Genomic DNA, 16,359 nt, shown 5'->3' with positions numbered 1-16,359 from the left:
CTAATTACAGTGGTAACACTTCTCCCGTTTGACAAGCCGGGAAGACAATTTGGCTCAACCAAGGAAGCTGGAGCATGGGTTATGGGAGATGTACATCACTTTCCAAAATGGCTTGCTCCTGCCAGCTTGGAAAGAAAGGATGCTCTCATTGGCATTCTGTTATTTCACCCGGTGCTTCCTTTGGGGCACTGATGGGGTAGCGTTTTCAATGACAATGCAGTGGCAATGAAAATGCTGCTGTTGCCACTTTTGGCAAGAAAACTTTGCAGGCATATGCAGAATCATAGAAAATAAAGTTGAAAGAAACTGCAAAGAATCATCTCTGCTTTTCTTCCGGGAGAAGATCATTTCAGTGTGTTCATCCAAACTTCTCTGCAGGCAGAAAGCCCCGAGCCATTTATTCCTGTGCTTTATTACTGTACCATTAGTAAAGGCTTCTTAATGTCCAACCAGACCTTCCTTCTGTTTAAGCCAATTACATGTTGTCCTATCCCCCAGGAGACACAGCACCGATTATTGCTACAAAGCATGTTAAGGCCAATATAAATTTAACAGTAAATACTGGACTGTGAGTGAGATATCTAAAGACTGATACATATGTGCATTTGGATGGAAGCCACAGCCTGGACAATTTTTAAGGGGTCTCCATAGACAGTATAAAGTGCTAAAAAACTTCACTGTGGAAAATTTTAATCCAATTTGCTTAGATGGAAGAGAAGGATGAGAGCTTTTTCCTAATGCCTGCAAAGATGTGTTTCTCTTACATCCAGAAGAATGTTAATTCAGATCCCTTAATAACATAGTCTGAACTATAATTTAATTGGTAAGCAAAAGATGGTATTTATATCTTAGTAAATGTAATCCTAAGTATCTGACTCTATTTGAGTGATAGAAAGCTCTGAGTTCAGTGCTACCCAGCATCCTCTAGAGATATCCTGAGTAGCAGAATGACCTCTACTGGTGTTCTTTTCCAGCACATCCTGTGAAATGGTACCTCCAGTCTCCAAAGAAAAGATCATTGGGAAGAGGTTACTCCCAGAGCTAACAGCACACCAAGCTAAAAATCTACTCCTAATTCTGGAGAACCCCAGAACTGGACTGGGGTTAACAAACTAGAGCGTACTACTCCATGCCATTCATGGTGAAGCAGATGAGATCTTCCAAATGGTGACCAATTTCCAAAAGCCAGCCTCTGAAAAGCCAGCATCTCCTCCAGCTGACAATCCTATTCCTCCATCTCTGTCAGATACTGTTCCTGCGTATTAAAATTTGTGTATTACATATGTCCCCAGACACATTCCTCCCCGTGACGTTAATTCTACAGGGAATACTGTGTGGTTCTTTCTTAACTTGCTATCCACCACACCTTTCAGGAACACATCTTTGGTGAAGGGCAGAATATGCTGTACTTCCCTCCTATGCCGTCCCAGCCTCCAGCAACTTGTGAGAAAAAGCTTGAATCAGAGCTAGCATCTTCATATTTAAAAAGACCTCAGGGGATTGTCATCCAGGAAGTGAATGTGGGAAGAGTTTCTAGTCTTTCAGCTCCAAGAGAACAGTGCCCAAGATTGAGGCACATGCTCATGGCCAGGTGAGGGTTTTGTCACCATGATATTCAGTGCTGAGCCAAGACAGCCCATCTAAAACTGCCACAAGGGCAAGGGTAGGGAAAAGAAGACAGAAGTTAACTGAGTAATGCTTCGGATAAATGTACCACTCCTTTCGCAATGAGTTCAATCCCATTTTTAGTCTTAGACCCAGATCCTGCATGTGCTCAGATCCAAACATAGAAACCCTTTTATTTCCTTCTGAAAACACTGAACCCAGGTCTTCAAAGGTCAGTGGGCAAACTCCTCTGGAGTCAGTGCTCTCTTTTCCTGGCTCATTCTCTAATGCTCTCCATGATCACATCCCAAGAAATTTGCCAGTGTCCATCCTGCCCCCTTCCACCCACCACCTTAGATCACCCCTTCCTAGCCACCGACCCCCTCTGCTCCCAGGAAAGCACATCAGGTCTGATTTCTGTAGGCACCAGAACTCCGGTTCTGCAGAGAACAGTAGTTACTCAGTGTCAGGCGGAACACACACTTGTCCAAGCCCTGCAGGTTAGGACATTCATGAAAGTTAAGGTAAATTAAGCAAAGATGTGAAATGAATACACAGGAATTAAAGCATGTTAAGCCCTGCATGGACATTCGGGGATAAAGTGACCTTGCTTTGCTTTTGTTTAATTGTCACCACAGTGAACTGAGGTCATTTTCCTTCTGTATCAGAGCACCTTCACAGAGATTTAATCCACTTCAACTTCTGTGCATTAACTCACACCTCACACTAATTTGTCTTAACTCCCCATGTAAACAAGCCCTCAAAGGACTGAGATTTTTTTCCTCTCTCATGTGATGGTTCACTTTATCACAAAGTGAAATGTGTTGGAGAACACTATTTGCAGTGAATTTTCCCTCAGTTGTGCCTGCAGTGACATCTTTGTTGTGAATTCCTGCAGAACTTCTTCCTCTGCTTAAGCTTGTCTGCTTTTTTCCTCTTTAAAACAGCTATATTGGAACAGTTTATAATTAGTAAAGCAGCATCCGTCTCCCAGGAAGACAGTGAAACGTTGGCCTGGTCTACAGGTGGGGTATGGAGGTAATCCAGAGAGATTACCTGCTGGGTTCTGGGTCACACAGGATATCTGCAGCTGAGCATTAACATTGTCTAAATCCAGGCCTCTTTTGCTCCTGAAAATGTCTTTTCTCCTCCCCTCAGTGGATTTTTCCTCATTAGAAATAGTCGATGAGCTTCTTCAAACCTCAGGATCATGCCAGTTGTATGGGAAAGAAAAAGAGAAAAATGACGGCTATCTGCATGACTCCCATGCAGGGACAAAACTTTCCCTCTCCCTCTCCCTCTTTTCCTACATGCCCCCTTTTTACTTAAGAGCAGTAGGAAACCTTCACATTAAGATACTGAACCCATCACAGTTGGAACAGACAAAGCCAGAGCGAGGAGGGAGGTGATGGAGGCTGAGACAATATATTTTTAGTCATTTCGATGAATTATGGAGACGTGAAGTTGATAATTTATTGAAGAAGGGAAACGGGGGACTCTATGTAAATGTTTTCAGATGAATAATTAATGTGGCTTTCTAGCATCAGGGGGTCTTTAATTAAAGCCTCTGTTAAACAAGGCAAGGCAGACGGGCCCGGCTCCTTGCAGCAGCTAATTGCACCTTTCCCATGTACAGCTACGATTCAGAGACGAAGCATCATTTGCATCAATAAAGAAGGACAGATCCAACCTAGGGTGAGTGCCAGGAGGCTGCGGAGACCAGCTCAGTGACCCCAGGGCTGAGGTGGTTTGCATCACATTTTAAATTAGCTTGGCTACAAACCAAATGAAGGGGTGTGGAGAAGCAGGAACGGAGGGGGCGCTCCAGCCGCAAGGTTTTGAAGAATGCAGAAAGCCACTCACAACCATCTGTGGATTTACTGCCTCTTCAAGAGGGACCTACTGACAGGGTTATCCAGGGTCTTGCTGTCACTGCGTGATACATTTGCCTTCCAAAATCCATGCCTGCCTCCCCATCCCATGGCGAAAGATGGGCATCACATCCACAAGGCAGTGTTCACAGGGTGAAGAGGCAAACCTGTGCCCTCCCACTACCCCGCTGCTGTCCCTACCCCCAGCATCCTCCGCAGGCACCACTCCCTCAGGTGAACATCACGCCTGGACTCTTCCTTCTCCCTTCAGGGATTTCGCAGCTGATGTGGAGCGGATGTGATGAAGGTTCACTGTGGACTTCAGTCAGAACAGAGCATCCCCTCCCTCTCGCGCCATGGGATGGTGAGACCAAACTGAAGCCTTCTCCATCACAAGGACTGGGCCTCCCAGAAGGTCTATGATTACTTCCTGAGGGAATCAATAAAACAATAATAGTTTCAGGAATTAGAATGGGACAATTAAGGAATGACAGAAGCTGACCCAGTTAATACTGTTGAGGAGCTTCCAGTATAATCCTAAATTTGGCTTATGTAAACTCCCAGGGAACAGCAGGTAAGTTTCCAAATGGGACAAAGTCTTGTTTTTCTAGAGAATGTTGTCTAAATTAGACATGGATTAATTAGTTTTGACACCTTGGCAAAGGAGCAGTATCTCACATTTTTCATTCATCTTTATCACTAGTAACATTCATGATAACATTAAAAAGTGAGGGAACAAGACACAGCTGAAAATTTATTTTTAATAGAAAGGGTTAAATCTAAAGTGGGCTAAACAGGTTCCCAAAGCAAGTGTTTCCAAACAGAGAAGCTAGTAACACGTTTGCATTGCCAAAAATGGGGCTGAAGGAGACCTCAAGGAGTTAGTTACCATGCCAGTCACCTGTGAAAGAGGTTTGCTTAACGTGCTACAGGTATCTCCCCACTTTTTGAAGTCATACTTGAGGCACTCCCTTTTCGCACTGAACACAAAGACAACCAGGAGAGCATCCCTTCAAGAAAAGTCTCTCTGAATTCCACGAATACCTTGGTTTTCAGGAAAGCACTGAATCTTTGGGACTGCGAGCATGTGTTCTCTGTTTGCCCACACCAATGCTCTTGACAGGTCTGACATGCGCCTGCGAGCTCAGGGAAAGTTTACTGCTGCGTTTTGTGGAGGCAAACACTGCAAGAAGGTCTTGGAGGATGAACTCGGAGCCCCGGCGAGCAGCTACGAGGCTCTGCTGCTCTCTGCTGGGAAATGCAGGCAGAGCCCTCGCAAGAGGCCGTACTGGGGAAAAAAATCTGGATTTGCCAGCATGCTCTGGCTTGGTCTCTGCACACAAACACTCATAGGCATCTGGGTGCAGTCTCCTCCTCGACGTCACTGTCGGAAGTGGGCCCACATAGAATCCTAGAATGGTTTGGGTTGGAAGGGACCTTAAAGATCATCTAGTTCGAACCCCCCTGCTGCGGGCAGGGACACCCTCCACTAGAAAGGATCCACATCAAAGGCTGCTGGTGCAGGAGCAGCCTGGGTGCAAGCCGGCAGCCCCAGCCTGCCTCTCTTCCCCTCGCATCTCAGCCCTCTCTGCCTCATGCAGGATCTTGCTTTCTGCACGCTGCTCTGTCGCACTTACACCTGCTCTCCTCCCAGCCTGTAAGGCAGTCATTGTCTCAAAAACCCTCTGGATGGAGGGCAGAGCAATTAGCCCACCCTACAGGTAAGGAACTAAGATGCTGGGCACAGCGTGCAGGGAAGCACGAGGCCGCGGCTATCGGCTGCGCTGCGGCAGCCTTGTGCATCACGTAGCAGGTGAGCTCGTCGCTCTGGCCAGCAACCTCGGCCTGGGAGAAAGCCTGAGATGCGACAGCAGCTCCAGCACGAAGGAGGGGGATGAATTCCCCAGTCTGGTGCTGACCGGGGCCCTCTGCCCCTTTAAGCAATGCCGTTTAATTTTCTGATGTGCTTCACCTCATGCATCCATTATGATTTTCAAGTATCAGATGAGGTGACAGGAGTTTAAGACGGGCAGTTTCAGGATTTGGCTATTCTACATATATATTTACAGCTCAATAAAATAAGAAGAAATATTCAAAGTGAACAGACTGTGGAAAGTGATTTGTTCCAACTCTTCACTGCAGACTTGTAAGAAACCAATCAAAGAGGTTCAGGAGTGATTTGAGTGTAATTTATTAACCCAAAAGGGGCCGCATTGTTAACCAACGTTATTTATAGTGAACAGCTCAACCATCTCTACTGAACAACTGTGTGATACTGCAGGGACAAATGCAATGAGTTACTACACAGATAGGACAAAACCAGCAGCAGATCTTTGTTACAGCTGTTAAAAAAAGTGTCCCCAGGAGACAGACACTGAATCTCTAATGGCTATCTTATTTCTCTGACAATTTATTTAAGTTTTAACTTAACAGCAGGAATGATAGCCACAGTTACACAGTGACTCCCAATAAAGGAGTGTATTGCTGATCTGCAGCTGGTGTTTTCTTATTTATTTCAAAGTCTTTAAGTTCCAGACTTAGCATATGGTGCCATATAAATAATGATATAATAATACGTTTTTGCTTTCCATGTGCCTGGATAGAAAAAAAGCCATGTGATTTATGTTACATGAGCATTGTATTTAAGGCATTATTTTGCCCAGAATTTTTAATGCATTTAAAATGCATCTTCTGCTTTTTGTAATCTGTTCTTTTGAAAGAATAAACAGAGTAGTGATGTTTATTTAATGGAGTCATTCATCTTACTTCCTTGTACAAAATCCTAGCTTTCCAGCCCCAGCAGCCAGATCCCTGCAGTAGGCAGTGGGGTTGGAAATGGAGAGATCTGCTGTTTACCAATGAGGCACAGATGAAAGGAAGACATGGGGCTTGAGATTTACCCACAGCAGGACGCTATTTGAAGCCAGCAGGCAGCTGAGAACTGCTTAGTCCCGTCCAGTAAAGGATGGAGAGGAGAAACCCATGGAAGAAGTTCTGCAGGGAGTCATGCTGTGGAGAAAACAGCACTGGGATGGCTCGGCACACAACTACCCATACACACACAACTGAAAGCAGATGCCTACTTCAGTTAAAAGTGTAACTGCAGTGACTAGAGCAAACACTGCCGCCCTGAAGTGTGTAACAGTTCACAGCTTTCCTTTCAGACCCTCAATACACTACGGGAGCATTACAGCTGTGCAGAAATACCTAGCTGCAGGGCAGGAAAGATCTCCTAACTCACACATCAACTGTTCATCAACCGTTTCTGGACACTACTGTCTTAGTTTCCAGACTGACTGGCAGCAAGACCTCATCAAGCAAAAACTTCTTCGCAGCTCCAAGGGTTGCAAATGTGAGTTTAAATATGCATATATCATGGCAGAACAAACAGTATTTCTAAGGGGTGTACAAGACAAACCAGTGAATATTCTGCCTACAAACTTAAGCCTGCTCCATTGGTCCACAGCTCCTAAAGGAAATATGTCAGGGTCCACAAATCAAAGACTGATAATCCTGAGCACTGGGCAGTATACTGTACCTTCTCCCATCATGTGACGATGGGATAATCAGTGGAGGTTGAAGAAGTCACAGCCTGAAATCTCCCTGAAAGGCCACCCAACCAACTGCCCAAGACACTTCAACAATTTTACTGATTTTACCCAGTGTCTTTCAAGATCTCACCAAGTGAACACAAACAAAAAAACCCTCCACAGTCAAAAAAGCGAGCAGTCCCATGTTGTCCAGGACCATTTGCAGTCACATGGGAAAGTGGGAGAGACAAGATGGGCTCAAAGGAGTTGAGTAATGACCCGGCAACCCATGAGTGCAGACAGCAGCGCTCCAGTGCAAGATATCTGAGCAGTCAGCATGGCTGAGGATACAGACAACAGTGTCACGAGGCTAGCGCTGGGGCAGTGGGGAAGCTGTTTTTCTTAAAAGGTCAGCAGCGTAACCCGAAAAACACACACAAACCGCACTGCTCTGAATTGAAACGTTATGTTAGTTTAGCACAGGTTTTGAAGTCCTCTATCTCCCTCCCTCTCACCCCCCCATCAACCCCCATGGCAGTTTCAGCCACTCATGTTTCAATCCCAGCTCGTCACACTGGAGCATGAACCAGAGTATTTCATAAGCTGGTTACTGTGGTAACCCAGCGCAGCTTTTATCTTTATTCCTTTCATCTCCTCTTTGGGGGAAACTGGCAATCTGTTTATTTGCTTTTTCTGACGAAATTCATCACGCAGCACACCGTCAGGATCTCTGTAAAACTGCGGAGAAACTACCTCTCACATGGATGTGCATGTACACATTTCTCTCACCACTCTACTACCCTACCTCTTGCTTCCCTGCTTCTCTTTACAACCGATTTGCCATGTCCTTTTCCATCTGACCCTCTGTGTAAAGCTCATCTCTGCCCTTCTCCTCCAGGCCTCCTCACTTCCATGGTACTTACTAACAAGGCCAACAAGAGCAAATGGCTACCCTGAGCTTTCTTGCGTGTTTTACAGGAGTCTGGTAAGGCCAAAAGGACCCTGGAATCCACAGTGAAGTGACTCAGCTCCCTGCAAAACAAAATGCCGGGCTATGGGCATCCCCCACACCCTTCCCTCCGCCAAGCGACCCCTCATTTCCACCAGGCCACAGGCAGCCAGAGGCCCCCACAGAGGGCTCGCTGGCTGCTGACACGCACCAGGAGATCTCTCTAACTGCTGCAGGGGGAAGAATAGCGCAGGGAAGGGGGCGACCGCCAGACCCGGCCACAGCCCCCCACAACCTCCTCACCCCCCCGCCCGGCCCTTCCGCCCTAATCCGTGATGGCCGCGCGGCACTCGCTGCCCACGTGACCCCTGCGGCACTGCCTACCCAGAGAAGGGGCAGCGGGTTTCCCTGGCAACCGCTCCAGCGTCTTCCGCCACCTCTGCCGCCTACGGTGAGCGACGAGCGGCAGAAGAGGCCGGCGCCGGGGGAAGACGAAGCGCAACGCTGCCCTGCCATGGAGAGTCGGGGGCTGGTGAGGGCGGGCGGTGGCGGCCCCCAGGGCCGGAGACCTCTTCCCCCGCGTACACCCAGCCCCGAGGATCTCCCCTACACCCTCTCTGGCTGCATCGACCTGGGCTGCCCCCAGGCACCCTGTCCCGCCCTCCTGCGCCCCCAGCCTCCCTGGCCCCTGCAGCCTACAGCCCCCTCCCCCCGAAATGAAGCGTCCTGCCCCGCCTCCCCGTACCCCCTGGTCCCTTGGCATAACACCCCCTTCCCAATTACAGGGAAGGACGTGGGTCATGCACCCCTCCAGCCTCCCCCCAAACCCTGCTTCAGGTGATGAGCTGCAACTGGGAACCCCAAAACCAGCGAGCGGCTGACGCGGCTCCTGCCTCCTCTGCCCCAGGGAATGTACAATATGCACTTAGAGCTCCCCTAAGAGAAACAGTCAGTAAGCAAGGATCAGGCACAGGTACACCCACTGCATAGCTCAGACCAGGTCTGAAGGCTTGGGCCTGAGTTTAAATGGAGTTCCTGGGCTCATGGGCAGAGTGGGTGGAAATTAAAACCTATTAGTGCTTGCTCTAAGAGGGGCTCCAACATATTTACAGAAGGATGCAGCAATGTGATACATCTGGTCTGTGGGGCTACATATTTAATACATTTTTTATTCTTTATTTGTTAAATATTTTAGCAAAAGCCCAATGATCCTTCAGTATCTGAAGCAGAGGAATCTAGCATACCACCAGCTGCTGAAATGTCTGAGGACCAGGCACCTACAGTTGAATTTCCACCGTCACTGGATGACTTACCTGGGATTAAAACACCAGCATCTGCAGAACAGCCATCTGTAGTGGAATTGCCAGTGCCTGCAGACCAGTTGGTAGGTTCTGAGGACCAGTTACCTGTCGCTGAATTTCTCGCATTCAGGGAAAACTCGGATGAGATCAGATCACCTGTGGGTGAACAGCCAGGTTTCAAAGCCAAGATGTATGTGTCTGACTCCACGCAGGCTGGCGGTAAAACACCTGGGGCTCAGTCATCAGCAACTGTAGTCAAGCCAACAGAGACTACATGTGAACCATTGGAGCAGCCAACAGTGTATGAAGACCCCTTTGAAGTCTCCATTAAGTACATGGAGAAACACAATATTCTGCAGATATTTCAGGTGAAATTTCTCTTTCCCTTTTCCCTCCAGAGGCTTGCTTGAGAAACTTGGTCTAAAGTTAGTTTGGACTAAATTATCCCTTCCCCAGATCCCTCCTTGTCCTGTGCTTTCTTAAACATAAACTTAAGAAAAGCAGTAGAAAAGGACCCTTGATCATCTGTGGAGATTGAAAGAGCGGCTCACTTTTTAAGATGCACCTAGTTTTGGAGCAGACAGTGCAGCCAACTGTCTGCCCAAGATTCAATACTTCTTTCCTTCTGTCTCTGTTTCAGGAGATCACAGAAAAACTGGTGTACCAGAAGCCCGATGACCCCTTGCAGTTCATGTTGCTGCAGGTATGGTGTCTTGCTGGGTCTCAGCGGGAACTGTCTGTTAGGGGCACAGCAGAAAGCCAGCTTTGCTGAGCACACCGGAAGCATGGTCAACCCATGACTATTTCTCTCACTGTGTATCTGCTCACTTGGGAGGAATATGCCCTGGAGAACTGTTATCTGAGAGGTGAGGGAAGCTTAGGGACAGAGATAGGGCTCCTCTGTGTCTCTGTGACCCTTCTCCAGCTCCCTCTGTCCCACACTGGGAGGGAACCCTTTTCCTGCCCACACACCCCTGTTCAGGAGACCTGTCTCTGCTGATCCTGCAGGGTATTAAAACACAGGAAATCCTTTGGGAAAGGAGGAGGTTAGAGGAAAGAGAACAGACAGAGAGAGAACCTTTTCCTTCACTGCCCTCTAGTCAGTCAGGGGAAGCACCACCTTTGTGATTTGCTGCTGGGTTCATGCTGTACTGAATGCAGAAACTGCAGAGGAATGGCAAGGTCAGTTCTGGGCACCAGTGGTAAGAAAATAGGCTCCCAAATGACCCTTTTCCTTTTCCTTTTGCACAGGTACAGTCTATGATAAATGCCAGGCAGGCAGAAATGGAGGGAATATTGGAGGAGAATGAAGATGCAGAGGTGTTTCTGGAAGAGGTCCTGTGCACTCCTTTTGACCCCTACTGACCTTGCCATTGTGGTGTTGCATGGGACCTTCACAGCACCATGCTTTTGTAGTCGTTGGCAGTAACTCGGAACAGGTCTGCTCGTATCTCTGTTTCCTGATTTTTCTGTTCTGTATGCTTGTGCTTCCCCTTGGGTTTAAATCCTGCAACCATGTATTGGTTTGGATGCACAAACTCAAATCTCAAAGCATGCATGGACCTGCATGCACATATGGCACATCTTGAAGGGGCAGGTCTGCTGAACTGCTACGTGGTCTGTGCATACAAATGCATAAATACCACATGTAGGCCACCCCTAGACTCTGCTTTTTCATGCAGAGAAACCTCACGGCTCAGACAATGCAAGCACAAAAGCAAGTGGAATTAAAAAGCAGCTCTAGACAGCCCACAGTCCTCTCTTTTTTCGTGCTGCATTGGTGGCTTACTGCTTCCAGCTATGCAGCAATGCCAATGCCTATCTAATACTTTGAGAGGCTGGGTCTGTGGCTTTCCCACTGCCCCCAGAGCTTCTCTGATGCAAGAAGCTGTCTCTCTGCCTCTTCCACACACTGAGTACAGCTGTCTTACCCTTAACAATCCCTGTTGAGTTCCAATCACTCTGCTTTTTGGGGTTGCCCTGCTCGTATCATTGCAAGTACAATGTATATTTTGATAACCAGAACAGAAAAGCAACAGTTGCACGCACCCTCTGTGGCTTCAGAAGACATTGTCACTCAGGAATGTGGGAGGTGAATTGAACTAAACCAACCAAAACCAATTTCCTGGTAGCCCAGGAAATTCAGAGTCAAGGTACACTTTGCAAACACATCTTTTGAACTGCTTTTGATTCTCAAAACACTTACAATCCTGATTTTCATACTATCCAAGTGTTTGTTTCCACCCTATAAAGAAACTTTGTCTTTGTTTTTCTTGTCACTTGCCTGAAGATTATTGAAAATGTGCAACAGAACATACTGTTATTTTGGCTTCATTTAATGTGTATGTGCAATAGATGCCAGAAAGTTTTTTGTCACTACAGACTTTTCTCTTTTTTTAGGCAAGTGCTTTAATTTCATGATGGATGGTAGTGTATTCCCAAATGACTGTCTCTATGGCTATGAAGAGAGCACCATAGAAACTTCCATCTATCTATTTTCAGCTAAAAGTCTGATGATTAGATTGTGTGACACTCCACAGCAGAGCTTGGGCCTGAGAAGAGTTGCCTTTCTATCTCAGATTCTCAAAAATGATGAGTTAACTCATGTGTTTCCATCTTAAAGGCAGGTAAGCACCCCTGTCATTCATAAGGCAGGGATGTTTTCAAGGTTATTGTGAGCCTAAATATGGCTCAAGATTAAGATAAAATCTTCATGGGTTTTATAAGAGGTTTGATGTAGACTTAGACCTCTAGATCCCACTAAAGCAGTGAGATGCTTTTGAAAACCCTACTTCAGCAACTGGAAGAATTGGACGCTTAATGAAACAGAGACACTGATTGTTTTTCAGCCTGATATATTTGTGATCAAGAATTTATAAGCAGCCCCATGCATACGTGCCCTGTGAACGTAAAAGAAGTGCTAATGCACCTCTGTCAAACAGGAAATGCATGGAAGATAGTGGCTGAAGCCTTTTCATCTCCATGGTCACTTGTCAGCATGTTTTCCCAAGAAATGGAGGAGTTGGTATGCCTTTGAATTTTGTTGTAGAACAGGATTAGGATGCTTTTGGATACAGCCTTAGCTGTGAATTTCTTGCTTCTATCATTTGTGTATTGTATTTTGTTGTTCTCTTTTACTTATGAAAAACTTTTGACTTGTAATATATTCTTGGACTATAGGTGTATGCCCTCAACTTCATGTCAACATTAGAGGAGTTATACAAGGAAAGATCCTTAATTTCTCTTTCAGATAAGTTGAGGTGAGCTGGAAAGTAATCTTCTTACAGATGACAGAAGTTTTCCAACAGAGACCCTACCCAGTGTTCCTCAGCAATCTCAGGGCCAAAATTTTCCTTTGGTGACCTGACCACCTTATCTCAGGCTAACAAAGTTGCTGCGTGGTAGCCCCAGTGCACGTATGAGAGAGCAGCTGTCTTTTCTGTTTCTCAGGACCGACATCCCTGTCCTTTGAGGAGCAGCAGTTGTATAGAAATGAATGAGGCTGTACTCAGGACAGTTGCGTGGGCCTGGAGTTGACATGTGTAGCTGGCAAGAGACTGTGGAAGGCAATAGGCCCATGACAACCCTTCAGCTTTCACAGACTTAGGGGGAGAGTTGATCAGCTGTGAGCAAAGGCTTTGACCAGAAGTCTTGGGGAACTTATCATGACCTGAGGAGAAATGTCACTTCCTTCTCCTCAAGTCCCTCAGATGATTGAATTGTATTTTGAACTGCATTTTTTTCAAGGAAAAAAGTCCAGGAACTTAGTTTTATGAAAATAGAAAACGTAACCCCCAGAAGGTGTGCAGATTGTTGTGTTTAAGCTAGTGCCACACAGCTGTCCTTTTTTATTTGCCTCAGAGTTTTGCTAAAAAAAGACACCTTAGCTCTAGAAAAATTCTGCCTCACAAATGCACCACTGCCATTTGTGTGTATGAAGGTTTTTCTGTGGTGAAGAATAGGAGAAAAGTGAGATTTAAAATGGAAACACTTGTTGTAGTCTTAATTCCAGAGTGACTGTTCCTTTTCCATAATTTCTTTCCCAAACCATTGGATCCATGTTTCTTCTTCATAAGTGGACATTTATCAATATGACATTAAACTGTCATTAAATTTCTTGCCTTGGGTGCTCTGAAGGAATTAATGGTTCATTATGTGTAACTGAAACTATTCCATATAAGTCCTTATAGCACGCTAGTCACAGTATATTTGAATGCCCTCCAGTAGTGTGCTAAGCAACGTGACTAACATCTGTTGTTTGTTCTTTCTCCTCTCCACGAGGGAAATGTTTGTGCACTGAAGTGCATTCTTTTTGAAAGGGTGTTTTGTTTTTTTACCCACACCTGTGTATTGCTGTGTGCTTCTAATGGATAGGAATAGGTCATGGAGTGGAAGGTAGGAAAGTTGGAGGTAGTTTGCAGTTCCCAAGGGTGTTTCCTCCGTAGTTTGAGCTGGGCACTGAGAAAGTGCAGTATTTTCACATATGAGATTTTTTGCTGATCCATGGACTGGCACAGAAGCGTGACATCGAGTTGAAAGTGTACTTACTGTGAAATAGGTGTCTTGGATCAAAACATCCGTTTCTTTTTCTGCCCTCTCTGTATGGAACTTAGAATGACTCAGATGCCCCAAGCAATACTAAAGTTGCCTGTGTACTGCCTCTAACCAACGGAAAAAAAAAATGTTTAACTGCTGATTAAAGATCTTTTGAAAAGTTCACACAGACTCTGCTCTGCTTTCTTAGTTAGGCGGAGGGCACCGGCAGAATAGCTCTTCAATGGCCAGCTACTTATAGCATGAGACATTTCATTGTGACTCACTGGATATGAATCATTGCTACATAACACCAATTTTAAGCTAGTTTAATGCCATTGATTTCAAAGTTTCACAATCATGTGAAACTTGAAGTAGGCAGCAGCAACTATTCAGGGCTTGCATGTCTGAAATGAAAGAAATTAACCTCTAGGTAAAGCCCAACAAAGAGCTAAGCTCAAGAGAGAGCTCTGAAGATGGGAGAATGTGGGAGTCCTTAGAAAGGGAATATACCAGGTCAAATTGCTCAAACCCTGTCTGACATGCCTTCAGGTTGTATTCAGGGGAAAGCTTCTCTTGACCACTCTTTCAGCCAGATGAAATGCAGAAGAAAAAGAAGCAACATTCCTCTAAGGTTGGGCATCAATATCCACAGCTGCATTCCTTTTTTAGGACTGCCTTCACGGACAACATTGATGTAGCAGTATCACCAAAAGTTCACAGCCGTGCCTCAACATACACAAATGAAACTTTGAGTTGTTGAGGTGACATGGGTTGGATGAACAGTCACTTGTCATCTCCTGGGGAAGGGTGGTGGGCTGGAATGTCATTGCAGAACAGCTGAAGTTGCAAAGCAATCCCAAGAGATTTCTATACACATAATTCAAGGCTGGAAACTGACTGCAGTCACTGTGGTAGTTGGTCTGTATTAGAAATGCCCACTATGAACGGATGGAGTAGCTCTTCCTTTTTCTCTCAAGGCTATCTATATCTCCATTCCCCATGCAACTCTCACAGGTGGGAAGACCTCACTCTCCTTTGTCACAGACCTTGCTGCCTTTAGGCACTAGGAAAGCCATCCTCGTGGCATATTCATCCAGGAATCTGGGGTAAACTTTCTATCTTCCAGTGCAGAAAATAGGAGAAGCTGCTAGTGTTTTTTCATAAACTGCAGTGAAATCATACCAGGGAAGAAACAAACTATGAGATGGACTTGCTTCCTTTTTTGTGTCGTTACTTTGAGACCAAAATTAGCCTCCTGTTCATTGTCACTCATTAGACTACACAGGGGGCTACACTGAGCCGGATATGAAGGTGTGCAGCTATCTAGTACAGTTCGCAGAGTAAAAAGGTAGGCAATGTAGCTAAGGGAGTGCAATGCTCAGTTTACACTGGTTGTGAAAACTTCACTATAAACTTAGAAGCCTTTAAGGCAAATGTCTTACTTGAAGTCACCTGGCCCAACACTTAAAAATCCTACTTACAAACTAGGAGGCAGGATCTGTATTAGGATTAGGGAGTTTGTAAGAACAAGAGGTGACCTCTGTCCTTCATCCTTCCCGTCCCTCAGTGTATCTTCTAGTATAAAACAGGAAACAGAGGTGAATAAAGATGTGGAATAGCACAATTGGTTTTTAACGGGGAAAATGCACATCATACCAGCCCTTGAAGAAAAACAGTTCCCACCTTGAGGAGCTTTTGGTGTTTGGACAGATGAGTAGATATTAAGGAGAAGGCTATATTAAATGCAGGCAAGTGGTCAGACAGCCAAAGTTTTTGAACAGTGACTCAAAGTTGCTTAAACACCACGAACACCACAGGAGTCCCTTTGAAGAGCAGAGCAATGCCTGCTCTATCCCGCTATTGTTTACACATCCCCTTGGGTCTAGCCTAATATCCTGCCTCTTTGCAAGGAGGTTCAGGGAAGGACAGTGTTGCCAGTTTGCTGAAACCCCACAGCACTGAAAGCAAGTACTGCCCATTGAAGAACCCAGCCTTTGGCCCTGTTGTTTGAATCCTTGGTAGCACAGCAGAGCTTTCTTGAGACACTCCTTGACCATAGTATGATGCCATGACGCTGATATACATTTGACATGGCAAATAGGAGTGCATATGGGAGAAGCTCAGCCTGTTGTTGGGAGCAACAGCTCCCTACTTTTTGTTCTATTAGATGTCTAAATGTTTCCAAATGAAAAGCAAAGCTCTTTAGAAAGGCAAGAGCTGGGTAGAGTCCAGCACAACTGTAGACAGAACTACTTTTCGTAGTTACCTTTCAGAAACCTCTTAGAAGTTGTTCATAAACCTTCCTGGCTTTTCAGAAATCCTGTGTTTAAAAACACAGTAGGTTAAGAAACATCTTGAAGAAAAAGAAGGGTGAAACTTAACCTTTCCTGTCTGTGTCCATGAGAGGGCAGCACAGACCGGCTGAGCCTTCGCTGAAGGCAATTAAGAGGCAGGGAGACTAACTCAAGAATTTACGTCCAGCCGTGGACTAGCTACAAGTAGAGGAGAAAAGATCCATGTAAAAGGGCTGGATGGCCCAAAGCACAGCTCCATCCATCGCCCACCTG

General features: G+C 45.8%; 1 protein-coding gene across 1 annotated transcript; it reads left to right on the top strand.

Annotated features, from left to right (window-relative positions):
• Positions 1-3,832: 3,832 nt before the first annotated feature.
• On the top strand, positions 3,833-13,944 carry TEX55 (testis expressed 55). Its single transcript, XM_054818502.1, has 8 exons — positions 3,833-3,840; positions 4,600-4,761; positions 7,985-7,991; positions 8,380-8,487; positions 9,151-9,339; positions 9,469-9,624; positions 9,897-9,959; positions 10,508-13,944. The coding sequence occupies exons 1-8, from the start codon at positions 3,833-3,835 to the stop codon at positions 10,619-10,621; spliced, it is 807 nt and encodes a 268-aa protein (XP_054674477.1). The 3' UTR covers positions 10,622-13,944.
• The last annotated feature ends 2,415 nt before the right edge of the window (positions 13,945-16,359 follow it).

This window comes from Grus americana, chromosome 1 (genome assembly GCF_028858705.1).
Source record: "Grus americana isolate bGruAme1 chromosome 1, bGruAme1.mat, whole genome shotgun sequence".
NCBI lineage: Eukaryota > Metazoa > Chordata > Aves > Gruiformes > Gruidae > Grus > Grus americana.
The sequence above is the reverse complement of the archived record's forward strand: the minus strand, read 5'-3'. Positions and strand labels throughout refer to the sequence as shown.

Excerpts from the sequence above, each read along its gene's own strand:
- TEX55 (XM_054818502.1), top strand. Across the intron at positions 9,340-9,468 it reads CAGTGCCTGCAGACCAGTTG|GCTGGCGGTAAAACACCTGG; the intron begins GTAGGTTCTGAG and ends GACTCCACGCAG. Across the intron at positions 9,625-9,896 it reads ATATTCTGCAGATATTTCAG|GAGATCACAGAAAAACTGGT; the intron begins GTGAAATTTCTC and ends TCTCTGTTTCAG.